The sequence below is a fragment of the Solea solea genome, chromosome 4 (genome assembly GCF_958295425.1).
Source record: "Solea solea chromosome 4, fSolSol10.1, whole genome shotgun sequence".
NCBI classification, from domain to species: Eukaryota; Metazoa; Chordata; class Actinopteri; order Pleuronectiformes; family Soleidae; genus Solea; species Solea solea.
This window is the reverse complement of record NC_081137.1, coordinates 23688856-23706490: the sequence shown is the minus strand read 5'-3', so window position 1 is coordinate 23706490 and position 17635 is coordinate 23688856. Positions and strand designations below refer to the sequence as shown.

Genomic DNA, 17635 nt, shown 5'->3' with positions numbered 1-17635 from the left:
ATCTCTGCAGGTAATCTGTAGAATGATGAAAACAAGAGGAGGAGATGGATTTAATGAAGTATTTTTTTTGTTTTGTTTTTTTAAAAACATGCATTACTCTGCAGCCTTTATGGTTTACATTTAAACAGTCACATCACTGGCATTTTGAATTAAATCCACTTGAAATTGCGCTCAGGTTTGAATGAATGCTGTTTTCTCGGGTGGTAATTAACCAGAAAAATGAAGTTAAACACATTATTTGACATTTCACAGAAAGAAATCCAATGTTTTATGTCAAATATGTATGTAAACGTGAAAGAACATGCAGGTAACACAGTTATGGCCGATAAATGAAAAATAAAGAGGGAACAGCCTGTGCTTGTGCTTGTGTGTGTTTTCTGTACGTTGGTACACACACACACACACACACACACACACACACACACACACACACACACACTAAAGGGGAGATTTAAGGCTGATGAGGGTCAACAGCAGCAAACCACAGGCAGGAAACTGTGTGTGTGTGTGTGTGTGTGTGTGTGTGTGTTACATACATTCATCTTTGTGTCAGCTGTGGAGAAGCTTACACACACTTACACACACTTACACACACTTACACAAACTTACACACACTTACACACACTGTAAAGAAAACAGAAACACTGAATAGAGGTTAGTGTGTTTGATAGGGGGAGATCTGTGCGTCTCATGTCTGAGAACTTATCGACTCGTACGTCAGTCGTTTGTGTTTCACTGTCACTGAGGCCAGTGTTCATGTGTTCATGTGTTCATGTGTTCATTTACCTGTTGCTTTTCTGATCCACACAACTCTCACTCACTCACTGGTGCCCTGAGCAAGAGAAACCAGAAAATGACTGTGGTAGAAGTTGAAGTCACTTTTTTATAACGTTATTTAAGTAAAAGTCTTAACTGTACTTAAGTATCAAAAGTTAATTTTCTGATATAAAATGTACTTAAGTTTTAGAAGTAAAAGTAAAAAGTATTGAAAAAGTGAAACATTCAGCCATCATTTGTATTTATTTATTTTGATGAATGACAGATTATTCCCGTGCAGATGATAAGATTATTGAATCTGAATGATTATGATTTATGATCTCTATGATAAACCTGTGCTGGTGGTTTAAAAACACACTGATTTCATCTTTTAAATGAAGATTCAATGAAATGAAATGAAATGAAATAAGTCCATCATGGTTTCTGCAGACAATATTCAGCAGAAATCACAGTTAACCATTTTTTGGAAAGATTATTTTGTTGAGTAATTCCTGCGACCAGAACTGGAGAAGAGCGAGTGCGCCACCTTGTGGACGTGATGAGCTTTGTTTCTTTAACACTTTTGTGTCAGTTTTCTTGCTCTTTTTTAATCTCTTTAGAAACATTTCACCCGCATGTGTTCATCCAACTCCTCAACATCAGCCCAGAGGCAGGAGTTTAAGGGTTTAAGGATTAAATGTAAAAACAACATTTCAGTGAAACTGTGACGAAGAAAAAGATGATCCGGCTCCTGAAACCCTTTAACGACGACTCCAGAGCGTTTAAGTGTCTGCCTGTCGTTTACTGTACATCCACATCATCAGGCTGAAGTCACATCCCATAGTTTTCCATCTATATTCCATATAAATCTGACCCTGTCGAGCTCTGGAGGTCATGTGACTCAGAGCTCACAGCACCTAATGGTCAGAATGCAAGGGGAAATTTACAATGATTATGCCTCTAAGTATCACTTAAAAATAATAAGGATAATTAGCAGACATGCATTTATTTTCCAGTTCCATTAAATTGTTGATACGAGGAAGAACAACAAAGAAAAGAGTGGTAATATGAGATTTTGTCTCATTTAATTTAATTTAATTTAATTTAATTTAATAATTTCAATGGTCCGCATTTCTCACCTTGTTGCAGCTGATCCTCTTTGCTTGATTGATTACGACTTTATTCTCCTCATAGTCATTGCTAAAAAAAAATCATAACGAAACACTTGGTTCACACAGAATGAAGCACTTCTAGAGATTTAAAGGGCAGTTTCACCCATTCTTTTCCCACTTGTTCAAATATAGAATAAACTTTTAATGTGTTTAATTCACATTCGATTACAGAGTCGGATACAATTTGACCAGTTTCTTTGTTTTCCTTCAGATCTTTTAGTCATCCAGACATGATCTTGACAGAGACGCAGTAAAGAACAGTGCAGGGCTTTTATTTTCACATTTTCTCAATCGCAACTTCCTGTGTCTCAGATCCACTGTGATCTGAGACACTGTATAGTTGTATATTTTTTGGGTGAAGTGGCCCTTTAAGTCCTTCAACGTCTACAAATGTTGGATTATTTCTGTGGAACGATGAGTTTTACTCGTCATGTGATGCTCGTTGATCAAATGAAAACCGTTCATCTGCAACAACGACAACAAAAGCCACAAAGAGTCTTCATTCTCACACTGAAAGAGCAGCCTTTAAAAAAACAAACAAACAAACAAACAAACATTTTTCACTTAACGTAAGTCGTCACTGCATTTCCCCCCCGCTCTCTGTTCTCTGTAACATATTGAAAAGTAAGATTTGAATCACAACACCTTACACAAAGAACAAAGATGAAAACACTTTTATACACCATGAACTATACAGTATATGTATATACACATACATGTATGTATATATATGTATGTGTGTGTATATATATATATATATATACACACACACACATCAGCCCTCTTTATATAAATAACTTTCCAAACAAACAAAACGTTTTTCATCATCAGGAGAGTTGAAGACATTCAATATTAAAAAGTCGATCTTCCTTTTAAACTGGTTTATAAACGTTTGTTATTGACATCACTTCCTAAATCTGACATCACTCGTACAAATGTGATGAGGGGGGGGGGGGGGGTTGGAGAGGGGGAGAGAGGGGGAGAGAGAGCAGTTACAGAGCAAAGACAAGCATCGTTTAGTCTCTTGTCGAGCTTTAAATCCACTTCCTGTACAGGTCAGAGGTCACGTCACCTCCAGGACGATGGAATCACATCAAGTACAATCATCCTTTCATTTCATCGCCCGTAAATGAACGTGTGCAGAAATGTAACTTTATATTTAAGCTGGAAACAAGCATCGATGAGTCTGATCCTCAAATAGTTTGTTCAGAGTATTGGGTTCATAAAATATCGATTTAAATATCATAATAATAACGCCGTACAGTAGCGAGGAAACGACTCACAATGACTGAATTATTAAAGATTCAGAGGTTTGTGAGAGTGACACAGTTTTAGTGCCAACACTCAAACTTTACTTTATAGAGATCTAATGAAATACAGAACAAACAATTCAATAATTATAATAAAAAATCTAAAATTTAAACTATTAAAGAAGCTTTTCTTTTTTTAAATGTCAAATGATATTCATTTACTTGCATTTCTGAGCAGAAAATTGAGTTTTCGTGATTGAACGTTCATTTCTGACTACTTTCTGATATCAGTGAAGTCTGAACTGATGCTGTAAAACAAACGTTAAATTCACTTTTAATGAGTGGATTCAGACGCTCGTCGTCGTTCTGGAACATTCGCACGATAAAAAGCAAACGTCAAACGGAGCAGACCGTTTAAACCATCGCACACATTCTTCACTGTGGCTGCAGAAGGAGCTGCGTCATCATTGCAAGTAAAAACAACAAACAACAACGTTCTTCAGGGTCTGTGAACTCTGGTTTAGTTTATGTACCTGGTTTGCACGAAACCTACAAGAGACTGACTGACTGACGGGAGGTGGAAGGTTCATGGTTCATGGAGGTCGATGGTTTGTTAATGATGGAGTTAAAGGGGCTGGTGGCTGTGTGTTATTATTCCAAGTCCTGACAGAAAATGTCCCTCCCACTCCAGCCTCAAGTGTACTGGTACTCCTCTGAGTACTGCTTGTCCTCGGGCGTGTACTGGTTGTCTCCGGCTGCGTACGCCTCCTCTCCGGCTCCATACTGGTAATCCTCGGGGGCAAACGGCTCGTTTGTGGGAGCGTACTGGTCTTCTGCTGCGGCGTACTCCTCGTCTCCACTGGGGAACTTGTTGTCGTCGCCGCTGCCGCCGCCGCCGTGCGATTGTTCTGCACTTTCTTGGTTCTCAGCGGAGTTTTTGCCTAATTTCTTCATTCTTGAAAAGAAAGAAAACACAGTTAAGTAGGGCTGTAAAAAACTACACGTGATCTCATTTCTAAGTGACAACCATTCTTCTGCATTTTATTTCATGAGCCACATCGCAAATAAAAGATCCGCCTTTACGTCGCGTGATTCAGTGGAGACTGAAGCCCGTCTGAGTTTATGAGCAGCGGCGCTGAGTGAGTGCGGCACAGGACAGGAGAAAGAGGAATAAATACAAGACGAGAATCACAACCACCCGACCTTGTGCCCGAAAAAACCTTCAGATTCGGCTCGTGATCGCTAAATACACCAGATTCCCTTGTTAAATGATGAGATTTTAGACATTTCCTTTGCTAAATGTTGGTTTTGATTCTTGTGCCTAACAAAAAAAAAAAAAGGAGCAGGTACTATCACTAAGGGAAAAGCAAAATAACAGGTCGAGCTAGAGGAAACACGCCACATGTCACTTAAGCCACTACAATAATGATAATAACAATAATATCAATAAGTAGCTTGAATGCCTGAATTGAATGTTTCTAATCTTTTGTTCATGAGCGCAATAAACATTTGGATTTATGAAAAAAAAAATTGTGCCAGAGAATCGTGAGCTCAATTCTAAGCAAAAAAACAAAAAAATAAACCATGATTCACATTTTCGCCAGAATCGTGAAGCCCCACAGTGTGTGTGTGTGTGTGTGTGTGTGTGTGTGTACTTACTGGTTCTTATGTTTTGCACCAGTGATGTGAGACTGGTACTGCTCCACAGAGTTAAGTTCAATCTTACAGACAGTACACTGGTAGCCTTGTTGTGTGGAAGCTGCAAACATAAAAAAGGAGAAAATCTTGTCAACTCGGGACACAGGACAGACGACCTCTGTACGCGTCAGGATTAAAAACGGTGAGTTCCTAACGCTGCGGTCTGACCTGGCGCTGTGGACGGACCGTACGTCTCCATCAGTTTGAGCTTGGTCATGCGTTTTCTATGCTTCTTGCCCTCGTAGTGCTGCTGCGCCATGAGTGGGTTGTTGAAGGAGGCCTGGCAGGTGGAGCAGAAACGGTCCGGGTTGTTGTTGTTGTTTTTGTTACAGCCGCCCGCCACATCGCTGACGTCATCCGCGGGTTTCTTCTTTGGCTGAGCTGCGGCCACCGCTGCTGCTGCTGCTGCTGCTGCTGCTGCCGCTGCTGCTGCTTTTTGAGAGGCTGCTGCAGAAGAGACACAAACATCAGAACATCAGGTTTGCACAAATTGAAACTTGCATGAGCTGGAGGTTCTGAGGACGGTGCTTCATACCTGGGTCCTGGAGGCCGACCATCATCAGCTTCAGTTTCTTGGCGTGTACTTTGCCTTGGTAGTGAGACTCGGCGATCACGGGAGAGGAGAACGTCATGTTACACAGAGGACACACCTTAGTCCGATCACTGTCTCCATTATTACAATCCTGCAGACAAAGTCACACACGGGGAAATAAATCATCTGTGGTCACAAAATGGATCACATATCTGAACTAGAAAAGGCAGTTGCAGTGGGACTGGTTTGAGTCACTTGAATTTGTATGAAAAAGAAGTTGAAGTGTTGAAATGGACAATTTAAAAAGGCATTAAAGTAGTTGGAAAAAGTATAAATAGTCTAAAAAGTACATGAATTAGAATGGTGTTGAGTACTTTGTGGAATAAGTAGTATTTTTGTGGAGCAAACCTTTAAAAACCGAGGTACACAAAGTAATATTTGGGTGTACACAAAGTTATATACATAATTTTTTTTACTCACACTCGCAGGTGATGGCTTTAACTTTTTTACAGCCGGCTCCTCATTTTGCATGGAGATGTATCGCCGCATTTTGTTAGCATGTTTCTTGCTCTGGAAGAAAAGACGCACAAATGACAAACATCAGCCAACATCAGCAACTGGAAAGCAAACACATTTCTATATTAGTTATGGCACTCCACCACATGGTACCGGCACGGCTCGACTCTACACGGTTTAGTTAGTTTTCTATTACTATAGTGATGTAGTGCCACTAAACTCATGCATGCTACAAACATTATCAGTGTTAAAGATGAGCCGCCAGATAGGAAACACACAAAACACTGAAACATTTTACATTGAGTAATAAAAATGATGTTATGTGTGCATTCAATAATAATTATATTCTTCATAATAGATACTAATTGTGCAGTTTTGTGCAAGTATCAATGAGTACAGAGACAGCATCACAGGACAAGCAGCAGCATCAGCAGTACCTGTGGGCTCACTGACCTGATAATGCGTTAACTTCTGAGACTCAGAAATGAGGACAGCATTGCAGACTTTACACTGGGAGTCAGAAAACAGGTCGCCGTGCTCCTTTATCATCTTATTTACTGCAGGAGAAAAGAAATGTACATTACTCCATATATCTTCATAGCAACAGTTCAAACAAGAATCTTCATTTATCAAGGGCATGAATAAGAGCATGTTGTCAGTCCCTGCCTGTCTGTCTGTCTGTCTGTCTGGCACAACTTAATGTCTACACAGACTAATAATGTGTTTTGCTTATTTTGTTACATTTTGAATAATTACCATTTAGTTTACATCATATCCTGACATGAGAACAGTGGTTGATGGTTTGATTTCTTGTTTTGAATCAACACCACAGTGAATATTAAACTGAAATTTGACTTAAAAAGTAAAAATCACAGCTGAAATTGCAAATACAGTAGAGGAGAGACTGGGGATAGTTGGAACAATCACGAATCACCCGATTCACTTCATGCATTTTCTGTTTGTGCAGCTTCACCATTTAATGATTAGTTTCTATTAGGGATGGGACGATACCACTTTTTTGTCCGATACGATATTCAGTCATTTTAGATCATTTATGAACGTATGAAGCTGTTAACACATTTGTGCCGAGTCATTTCAAAGCCATCATTCTCCAAGTGTGAAACAAATATTGTTCTCCCGAAAAAGAAGAAATAAACAACCCAAACATGACATGAGAGATTTTTTATTTACTTTTTTTTTTTTTTCAGTCTGTGCATAGTGAAAAATGCGATATATAGGATTTTTGGATGTTGTCATTTTGACCAGTATTGGACCAATAACGATTCCCATCCCTAGTTTCTATCAGATTTTGAACGTCCTGACTTAATAGCTTGTGTGTCTTATTGTTGATTTGTATTGTTTTATTGTATGTGCTGCACCCTGTGGTTTAAATGTGCTTTATAAATACGATTGGATTGGATTAATAGAGCTCAATCAAGAAAACTATACATATTTTCCACAAATCGTGCAGTCTCTGAGTTCAGGTGCACATGTTTTAGTCTTTCGTGTCTAATGAACTTGCTTTAAAGCTGCTATTGTTTACTTTAGCACAATCATGCCACGGTGACAACATCATCACGTTCCGACCACCCATAACAACTTAGCTCATGTTGTGTCGTTCACAAGTTTGGAATTGAGCTCAGCGAACACTGTGTGTACGCGAGCAAAAATCTGGGATTACGTTGCAAAAATAGCACATGTCCTCGCAGATGCTGCCGCGTGTGTGAACGTGACGGAGCGGACAGAATGTCCTCCCACAGGCTCATAGAGTCCCGGTCCTCAGACACACACGGAGTCACTGTCAAACACAAGATAAACGGATGCGCACACGCTCTCGTCGACCTTGGGAGCTGAAGCGGCTACAGTTAGCTTAGCATGATAGCCTACGCCGCGCGCGCACATACACACACACACGAGCCGTGCTGCCGGCAGCTAATGTTAGCCCGCACGGAGGAAGGAAACAACAACATTGGCTGTTTGCGCCACTTTCATCTCCACTTTGACCGAGTGACTGACACAATATTAAGGTAAAATGGAAGCAAGAACACGCCGTACCTTCCGCCGGACCAGTGGGTAGGTAAGGAAAGTCCTCCGTCTGCATCACTACGGCCATAATTTCGACTGCTCACAAAACACAGACGTCCTATCACGCATGCGCAGCAGAGGCAAAGCGCTTCCTGCGTGGTTCTTCTTCTTTGGATTTTCAAACCGGACGTTCATATCTGTTTAATTGCATTACCGCCACCTGCTGTTGTTAACGCTGCACTTCTTGCAGTTTAATAGAAAAGTTGGATCTCAAGACATTTTTACTGTAAAGTTCTGACTAGGATTTGTTCAGGACATCTTTGATTACTACCACTCTGTAAATGAGACATTTTAAATGAGTACCGTTTTAGAGAAATTTCAAATTAAAAGTCCCATAATTGCACTTTTTAATCGAAAAATTATCAAATTTGAGATTTAATTAAAACAACAATTCCCAAAAGTTCTTCACACACGTGCAACGAAGCAAGAAATTAAGTTAAATCCCAACCAAAAGACACAGTCGACAGCCAGCACCCACCTTCTCAGCAAGTTAAACATTTCAAAATGTATTTATGAAAACTTGTTCACTCAAACACTGAGGAAATAGGATTGATGATTTTCTAGCCACTTTGTTACTTATGCTGTCAATAATATACCTTGCATTCAACAACAAAGATTTACTAGAAATGCAAGAAAGATCCAAACCCAAAACTGAACTTGAAAATGCTGAACTCACTCCCAAAACTAAAATAGAAAATTCGAAATTCACATTCGATTCCTGTTCACTGATTTTGTTATACAGCATGGAAATGTTTCTGAAATTAAACAGTGTATGATATACAGTATGAAGCATATTTATTACCGGGAAACTGAAACATCAAATAAAGCTTTATATTTAGAATGACATCATTATGACATGGAATGAATTTAAGCTTGAAGAAAATTTGCCGAATTACTGTGTGATCATCTCACAGAATTATGCTGATTTCAGATCAGTTGACAGTAATCTTCTTTCATTAGTTAAACCTTAAAGTAGTCAAATATGCATAATCACAATAATCTATATGTATGTCTACACTTGTAGTTGTTGTATGTCATGATTAGTGTTTTTGGAGCTCAAGCCTGAGGTCAAAGTGACCTTGAGGTTTGACTGCTTAAATATCTATAACCTGACTGATGTCCCTGAGAGACTGAGTTCTCAAAACATGGACAGACATTTATAACATGTATTAAGTGTCGTGTTGTGGAGCTAGTCTGTTACAGACACAGCAGGCATGTATTTTCTCTCCTGTTGGAAAACCAGCAGAGCCTCCCCGTCCTTCGTCTCGTCCGTTACCAGCTCAAAGAAGGCCTCGACCACCTGAGACATACTGAGACACAAACACACGGCGACGTCAGGAAACATTAGGGCGTGACTTAACAGAACAAACAGTGGGAATAAAAGGGGGGCGGGGGCAAAGGTCAAGGTGCAGATATTTGCGAGGGTTGGTTCTCACTTCACTATCCCAAACTTTTCAACTAGCAGTTGAGTTCCATCTTTCAGGTGGGAGAATGGTCCCAGTCTGGCCGGGATGTTGGAGAAGAGGCCGGTTTGAACGAAACCTGGACACAGACAGTTGATGCGTACGCCGTATCCTGACAGTGCACTGGCAGCCTGGTGACAGACACTCACAGTTAGTTTTTCTGCTCTTTAAATACCCAGATATTTAAGATAAGATAAGATAGTCCTTTATTTGTCCCGCAGTGGGGACATTTGCATTGTTACAGCAGCAAACCCATTGATAAACATTCAAATGTAAAGATGTCAGGTTGTAGCCTATAGTTCCTTGTCTTCTGTTGTCTCTTATGTCTGCAACATGAAGCTATATTTTAATTGTGCTAGGTCAAAAAAAAAGTTCCCATTCTCAGAAGTACTTTTAAAAGAAATAAAAGGTTAAATAACAGTTAAATCAATATTAAATAAAAGTGGGCTGCTGACTGTGTGATGGTTATCTGAGTGGCGGTACATCAGTGTTGTAATCTATTGCGTCAGAGTCCACGGGACCATTGCCTCTGTGGTCCACGTGTCCCTGTCCTTGTGTCCTCACTTACTTCTTTGGCGTTGTCTCTATAGATAATGTAAGTTGAATTATTACTTGCACAAGTGACTTGCACTTTGCATTGGTTTTATCACAGTTATATAGAGTATTATCATTATTATTATTATCATAGTCTATGTCTGTTTGTATGTTTGTCTGTGAGCTGAGCGCAAAGAAAGGACAGACTTTTGATGTGCGCTGATGTGACGTGGCCTTAAATCTGTCTGCAATTAAATAGATTGTGAGGAAAAAGTCGCCTTTGTATTGTTTCATCTACACATTCCATTGTTTTACCATGACATATATTCAATTACACATTTAAAACCAGCACAAAAGAACTGTATGTGAACAGAATCTGAGGTGTAGTAGCAGTAATGTTTCAGTTGAATAAATGAGTGCAAACAAAAAGGTTCGCAGTATTAGCAACAGCATCAGTTTCTCTGCATTAAGATGAACATTTGTCACGCATGGTCAGCGCTACTGTAGGAATTCATGTAGGAAGATTTGAGGGCCAGTGAAAGGTTGCTTTTGGTGCCACATGTGGCCCACAGGCCGCTATTTGAACAGCCCGGAATTACACGTTGGAAATAATGATAAAGATAAAAGATACAGTTACATACTCAGAAAAGCACAGTGAACTTCAGCATCTGCCACGCCCTCTAAGGCGGGCACCACACAGGTGAGGACTTGCAAAGCTTACCAAAGATTACAAACACATGTCTGTGCATGCACGTGAAGAACACTTTCATCCACTCTTTAGTTTCCTTCTCCCTCTTCTTTGCAAACAGCACATGCTTGTGTTTCATTGTAAATAACAACTGTGTTTGCTCCATAAAAACCCTCCTCTCTTACCGACATGGCCCGAGTGAAGCCGACCACTCCGTGTTTGGAGGCTGTGTAGACCGGACAGCTCGTCAGAGGACCAATACCTGCAGGATATTTATGTCAGTCAGTGTTTATCTTCAGTTTATACACTGATGTCAATTGTTAATGATTAACTCTACCTGCCAAGGATGCTGTGTTGACAATGACTCCTCCTTGTCCTCCTTTCAACTTGTTCATGTGCTCCAGGACCAGATAAGTCGCTCTGATAACTCCGACCTACAACCGCGGAATAATCTGTTTATTCTCGCTGTCAACCGCAGAAATATTTCATTCACCGGCCAAATTGAATCACCAAAAACTGCCAACACGTCGTCCTCGTTTCTGTTTCTCACCAGATTGACGGAGATCATTTTCTCCCACGTGCTCTCGTTCAAGATCCCAGCGTTGTTGCACAGGATGTGGATTCCTCCAAAGGTGTCCATGGTTTTCTGAAAGGCAGCTGGAGGGAAGAGAAGAAGAACAGCAGTGACCACACATGTTCGAAGGTTATTGCTCAAATATTATATACAATATTATGTTCTAGCCGGACATTCAGCAGCGGTTATCTACCCCACAAAGTTTTCATACCAGCCAAAATAGTTTTCAGTTACCTTTTAAATCTAATGTTCCTACACGGTCTGTTTGTGTCACTGAAGTCTTTTCAGGTCAGTTTTAATCTCCTCTGAAGGTTTTGATCAGAGTTGTAGACCAAAGAGAGCAAACATTTGTCGACTTTGTCAAACAGTTTAAAACATCTAACCCTAACCCAGAAATAAGTGAACCAACTCACAGGCTTTTACTGAGGACACAATGTTCCCGAGCTTCCTGGTGTCCATTTTTTGAGTTGTTTACATGCGTGCGTTACCTTTGACCTGCTCCTCCTGTTCGACATCACAGTGCAGGAACAAAACCCTCTCTTGTCCGTACTGTTTGGTGAGCACCTGCATTAAACTCTCTGCTTCGGTTTCATTCATGTCCAGGAGAGCGACCTGCAAAGACGAGCCACAGTCAGTCCACAGCCAGTCCAATTCAAATGTGGCCCTAAAGCTGCCTCCTCGTGGCACCTTAGATTCTGGTCAGGTTACAGTATTATTTGATTTGCCACTTACAGCCTTTGAAAAATGTCTGGACCAGTTTAATTTCTCATTTTAAAGTAGGTAATTGAATAACTCTGGTCTTCTAGTTCCGCCCATGTAAGGCTCCTGTACCTCTAATGCTGCGAGACCTTTAAAAATTCAACCAGCGTGAAGACTGTGACGTTCAGATCTGTTTGATGTAATCGTTATTCTCTAACTGAACTGTTTTACTGAGAGGTTTCACTAATATTAAAGTCTAAATTTGGACACTCACTCACTCATCTTCTACCCCTCTATCCTCCACATGAGGGTCACGGGGGTCAGCGGACATAGAGCCAAATGTGAACAAGATTTTATATATCTTTCAATTATTGTATTGGTCAATTATTGAATCTGTTGTTTGGTCCATAAAATGTTGATCAGTGTTTCAGAAATCAGGGAATCAACGTGCATCCTGAGGCTGTGTTGCAACCTCCTTTACATAAGTATGTGTCCTCACAGGACCTGTGCTGCACTTTAAAGACATCCACAGACCCTGGCTGCAGATTCCCGTGTCAATGATTTCTAATAGAGTATAGAGTATAGAACGTGGGGGGGGAGTGGCTCAGTGGTTAAGACCGTTACCCTGTGTGCGAAAGATATCATGGTCGCAATGGTCGCAAGTTCAACTCCACCCCTGGCTGATTGTACTCAATTCCATTGTAAGTGGCTTTGGATAAAAGCGTCTGCTAAATGACATGTAAAGTAATGTAATGTAATATAACAAACATGAATCGTTCCCGTGCAGTTTTTAGTCTCAGGGCACAAATTTCCTTTTTTCCTTCCTTATTTTTATTCTCAAGTTCCCACACGTTGCAAAATAGAAGCAGAAGGAAAAGAGAAACCGCCGTCTTTCTTTTGAGTTTGCAGGACAATAATTGTGAGTCAGAACTCCGACTACTTTCAGCCTCTTCATCCGCTGTGCTAAGGGAAAGGGTGCAGTCAGGCTTTGTCACTGACGCTGCCTGCAGTCTGAATAAATGAGTGGATGATTCAGAACATTATAATAAACAACGTGAAAGAAAAGCAGAACATCTAGGACTCAAAGTGTCTTGGCAAACAAAAGCCTTGGCAAACAAATGAAATGAAATAAAACGTTTGACTTTACCTTGGCACCACTTTGCAGAAGTTTCTCCGTCATTGCTTTTCCGATCCCCATGACGGCTCCGGTCACCACTGCGACTTTACCACTCAAACTCATTCTCCAGCCGCTGTCGGAGATCAGGATCTCTGCAGAGGGAAAAAAAACCAGAGAAAACGTTTGGCAGAGTTGAGTCACTGTACTTAAACGCTGAGGCGTGAGTCCAGCCCTGAAGGAGGAGTGTGTGTCAAAGGAAAAAAAGGAGGCTTCACTCTCTCAGTGACTGTATTTCTGTAATCTGATCACTAGAGGGTGCAGTTGCTCTGCTCAGTCCGAGGCAGCAGCAACACAAGTTACACACTTTAATTATATGATGAAAATTTCTAATCAGATCAACAAGTTAACCATGGATTTTTCATTAGTTTTAGTTTTTATTTAGTTCTGACTTTTTGTTGTTAAAATGAGTTTGTTTTAATTAGTTTTTATTTGTTGTAAATGCTTTGTTTTAATTAGTTTTTATTGGTTGTAAATGCTTCAGTGTTACTGTTAGTTTTTTTGTAATATGGAGTATTTGCCAGGTGCAAGATGCAAAAAGGTCATAATAATAATAAGTATTGTGTCATAAAAACCCAACAACAGATGCCATTTCAAAAATGTATTTTGGACAAATGAACAAATATAACAGACTAAAGACACATGAACATAACATAAATAATAATAAATAACCCTCATGTGACACATGTACTAACAACAACATTTTATTATAAATGAAAATAAAACCGTTGAAAATTGCCGGTGGAAAAAAAACCACTTTATATGAAATAAATTTACAAAGAAGAACACTAAGTACATTTTCATTACGATTTTAGTTTCTTTTAGTTTCACTTAGTTATCTTTTTTAAACCTATAGCAGTTAAAGAAAATGTTTTAGTTTTTCATTATTTTGTTAGTTTTCGTTGACTATAATAACCTTGGTGTGTGTGTGTGTGTGTGTGTGTCTGGTATTATCTTTTTATGTTGTGGGAATCAAGTCTCCATAACATTAAGTTGAAGATGTGTTTTAAAGTAAGGCAGAGGTCAGAGGTCAGGGTCAGGTTACAGTTAAGGTCAGGGTTAGGATTAGGCCAGTCATAATTATGGTTAATGTTAGAGTAAGTCTACAGGAAATGGATGTACTGTAAGTCAATGCAATGTCCTCTGAAGTCATGGAAACCAGTGTGCGTGTGTGTGTGTTTGTCCTTTACTGCCACTAGAGGGAGCACAGAGTTGCCACATGGTGACTTCTTGCCTCAGTCCATGTTACATCATACAGATAGAGCACATGTGCACAGACAGGGCAGAGTTCATGTACATGATGTTAGCATGTTTTCATCTACCACTGTACTTCAGGCTGTGCTGATTTTGATTGTGTTACTTTTTACTTTTTTTTAACTTACTACTTTAATTACTTTTACACACTTTTTTTCCCCAACGTTTTCCAATGCATTTGTGTGCATAAAGCGTGTTTTTGTCAAATGAAACTCCTAGAAATAACATATATAAAGGCAGCAATGGATAGATTCCTTTGTAAAAACAACAAATCTATATGTATCTAGATATTAAAGAGTGTGTCCTGTAACTCTGTGCACTGGCACTCTCAAACAGCGGCTCCATACAGGCCCCTCGAGCTCGTCTTGCTTACAGGGCAAATCATTTTACAGCTTTCAGCTGGGATTTGCTGACCGGCTGCTGACTTGTGTTTTCATCCCAGCGGCCCGTTCCCATTTCACTGGTGATTACACTGCTAAAGAGCTGGAGAGAGCCGGACAATGCAGGAGAGCTTTACGTGTCACCAGTGTCATTGGCCACAAAGAATAGCACGCGGCCATTTCACTAAATATCAGCCCTATTTACAGTGTGTGTGAATGCAAAGGCTTCGCTTCATCTGCGTGTGTGTGTGTGTGTGTGTGTGTGTGTGTGTATGTGTGGGGTGAAGGTGTGCGACAGGTGCTGTTTGTTGTGTTGCCAGCAAAGACAGTGATACACCTCAGCACTCACACACACACTCAGAGAAAGTGACATAAACACCACACTGGTATGTTCTCAATGAACAAGCGACAACACTCAGGACCAGGAGAGTGGACGTGAGGTCTCTCCTTAAACCTAAACACACGTTTTACTGTGCTACTCATGAGCGTCTACTGCTGATAGACAGACAGACAGACAGACAGTTGGCTAGCTAGCTCTGTTTTCTTGTCATCGGAAAGTATAGCTTGCTAGCTAAAATTATGGCTCGCTAGCTAGCTAGCTAGATAGCTTGCTAGAAAACGAAACTAAAACTAAGCATTTACAAAAAATACAAACTAGCAAACCCGCTCTAAAATTAATTAAAACTAACTCATTTTAAAAAACAAACAGTCAAAACTACATACAAACTAAACTAATGAAAAGAGTGAGTGAGCGGGTCAATGGCAAAAACTGTAGTGAGTGGTCATCAAGACTAGAAAAGTGCGATAATTATAAATAAATAAATAAATAAATAAACAAAAATAGACCATTTACTTAGTTTTAATATCACCTTCAAACAAAAACGCTACAACATGCCTTAATAAGAGTAAAAATAAAGCAACAGGTGCATGAGGACAGTAAAACCATCCAGACAGCAGTACTAAACATGGAAGTACAAATCCAAAAAGAAAATAAAGTATGCGTCATTAAAAGAGTTAGTTAAAGAGGAGACATGTGCTTCACCTTTGTGTGTTTGTGTGTGTGTGTGTGTCTCTTGTCAGCTGTGTGTCATGGCGGTGATGTTGTTATTAACACCAGCAAACAGCAGCACGGCGGGGACAAAAGACACAGACATAGATGGAAGCATGTAGAATAGAGGGATTAGGGGAGGAATTGTACACACAGGATGGACGCCCTTGTGTCATGACTTGTTTTTCATACACTTCTGAAAACAGGAAAAGTCACATGACAATATACACTTTCACTATTTCAGTGTTGAGTGTAAAGAAAGTGACCATCTAGTAGATTATGGCTTATATTCATGACTCTGATCCGTGAATAAATAAGTAAAATATTGAAAAGGATAAGTCGTGGGTCAATGTAGAATTCATAATCTTTTCTCTTACCTAAATTCTCCATATTGTGCCTCTCTGAATTGGTCACTTTGGCTCCAGCGGTCCTTTAGTTACCCCTGAGGTACCACAGGTATCTATGCTTGGCCCCCTTCTCCTCTCGTCGAACGTCACCACCATCTCTCCCTTTTCAAATAAGGCTGCAAATGTGGTGTAATTAACATGAAGTGTTGTAAACCACTGTTCAAGTCAAGGTCACAACAAATAACAAATATCAACATGAAAAAATTATAATGTGACCATTATGCCATTATATCATATCTCTGATGGGACACTTGTGACTTTATCTTAAGCAATAACATTTCCACACCCAGTTAACCCTTCTTTAAAACACAGTTTTCAGGCAGGAAAACCTGTTCTCACCTGAAGAGGGGGGTCTGTTGAACAGTCATGTGACCACATGGTGAATGACAGAGACTTTACAGTGTAGCCAGTCCCGTCTTGTCCACCACACTCCATTCAGTCTGAGGACTACACGTGGGGTTGTTGGGGCGTTTGGTGCAGCTGCAGTTAATAAGTTAGAAAAGCCATATTTTTTACTTTCAGATACAGTACATCCAGGTAGTAGCTACTGTACACTCAAAGGTCATATGTGCACCAACATGTTTGAGTTAAAACGAGTAAAAGTGAAGAAAAAAGAAAAAAAGAGCAAAGGTCTGCAGGTCCTGCTGATTCACCACTCAAACACACACTGTTTATGATAAAGCGTTCATTTGTAGTCTACTGTGAGAAAACACACACATGTCATGATCAAACGCAGACTGATGGCATATTTTTGGCTTTAGTCATAAACTGTTGGCCACGAGCAGCAGCTGAAGTTTCTCTGCTGTTTGCCAGCACTTTTGTTACAGTACATTTTCATAGTACATAGTACAATTTTAAAATGCCACTAATAGTTTTGCTTTTGCTTTTTGGAAATTCAACTTAATTAACAGTTAGCAGTACTAGAAATGGTGTTGTCCAGTCTGTAAAAATGTTACTTTACAATCTCATCCAAAGTTTAGACTTTATTCTGTTATATTAATGTCACACTCGGTGTGTAAACTGTATATTAGGTCCTATCAATCTGTTATATACACATTAACTAGAGTTAAAGTCGTTCACACCACAGCTGAGCTGTCAGGAGCAGAGACTGAAAACAGGTTTATCAGGCCACTGATACTTCATAAAACCAGGCCGTCTATAATTGATGATGCTTAAGTTTCAGTTACTTGAAAACTTGAATGTACAGTGAACATAAGGACCAATGTTTTTATTGCTGTATAAATTAGTTTGACTCTAAAATGTGTTCATAATTCATAATGTCCATGAGGAGGAAACAATAACACTTTCTTTTGTCTTTATCAGATCAAATGTAAAAGTCATTAACTCCTGTTAACCATAAATACACCAATTCATTCAGTCTGTAACTCATTAGCACACACACTAT

The 17635-nt window shown here is 39.7% G+C and overlaps 2 protein-coding genes across 3 annotated transcripts; both read right to left on the bottom strand.

Annotated features, from left to right (window-relative positions):
* Positions 1–2184: 2184 nt before the first annotated feature.
* On the bottom strand, positions 2185–8353 carry znf346 (zinc finger protein 346). Of its 2 annotated transcripts, none has more exons than XM_058627578.1 (7): positions 7980–8353; positions 6378–6481; positions 5889–5978; positions 5412–5559; positions 5045–5323; positions 4838–4937; positions 2185–4133 (listed from the first exon to the last, which is right to left on the bottom strand). In XM_058627578.1, the coding sequence occupies exons 1-7, from the start codon at positions 8035–8037 to the stop codon at positions 3872–3874; spliced, it is 1041 nt and encodes a 346-aa protein (XP_058483561.1). In that variant the 5' UTR covers positions 8038–8353; the 3' UTR covers positions 2185–3871. The 2 variants fall into 2 exon arrangements, with proteins under 2 accessions (XP_058483561.1, XP_058483562.1); XM_058627579.1 differs by having other exon boundaries at positions 5045–5320.
* A 434-nt stretch (positions 8354–8787) lies between these two features.
* On the bottom strand, positions 8788–16335 carry LOC131458459 (15-hydroxyprostaglandin dehydrogenase [NAD(+)]-like). The gene is made up of 8 exons (XM_058627580.1): positions 16201–16335; positions 13115–13236; positions 11757–11880; positions 11245–11351; positions 11032–11128; positions 10880–10956; positions 9446–9603; positions 8788–9319 (listed from the first exon to the last, which is right to left on the bottom strand). Exons 1-8 carry the CDS (start codon positions 16211–16213, stop codon positions 9199–9201), a joined length of 819 nt encoding a protein of 272 aa, XP_058483563.1. The 5' UTR covers positions 16214–16335; the 3' UTR covers positions 8788–9198.
* Between the last annotated feature and the right edge of the window lie 1300 nt (positions 16336–17635).

Coding starts and splice junctions, on each gene's coding strand:
- znf346 (XM_058627578.1), bottom strand. CDS start 8,037: ATGGCCGTAGTGATGCAGACGGAGGACTTTCCTTACCTACCCACTGGT. Junction 5,324..5,411: donor GGTCGGCCTCCAGGACCCAG/GTATGAAGCACC, acceptor TCTCTTCTGCAG/CAGCCTCTCAAAAAGCAGCA. Junction 4,134..4,837: donor GGTGCAAAACATAAGAACCA/GTAAGTACACAC, acceptor TTTCTTTTCAAG/AATGAAGAAATTAGGCAAAA.
- LOC131458459 (XM_058627580.1), bottom strand. Junction 11,881..13,114: donor TTCTGCAAAGTGGTGCCAAG/GTAAAGTCAAAC, acceptor TCGTCTTTGCAG/GTCGCTCTCCTGGACATGAA. Junction 10,957..11,031: donor CAACACAGCATCCTTGGCAG/GTAGAGTTAATC, acceptor AATATCCTGCAG/GTATTGGTCCTCTGACGAGC.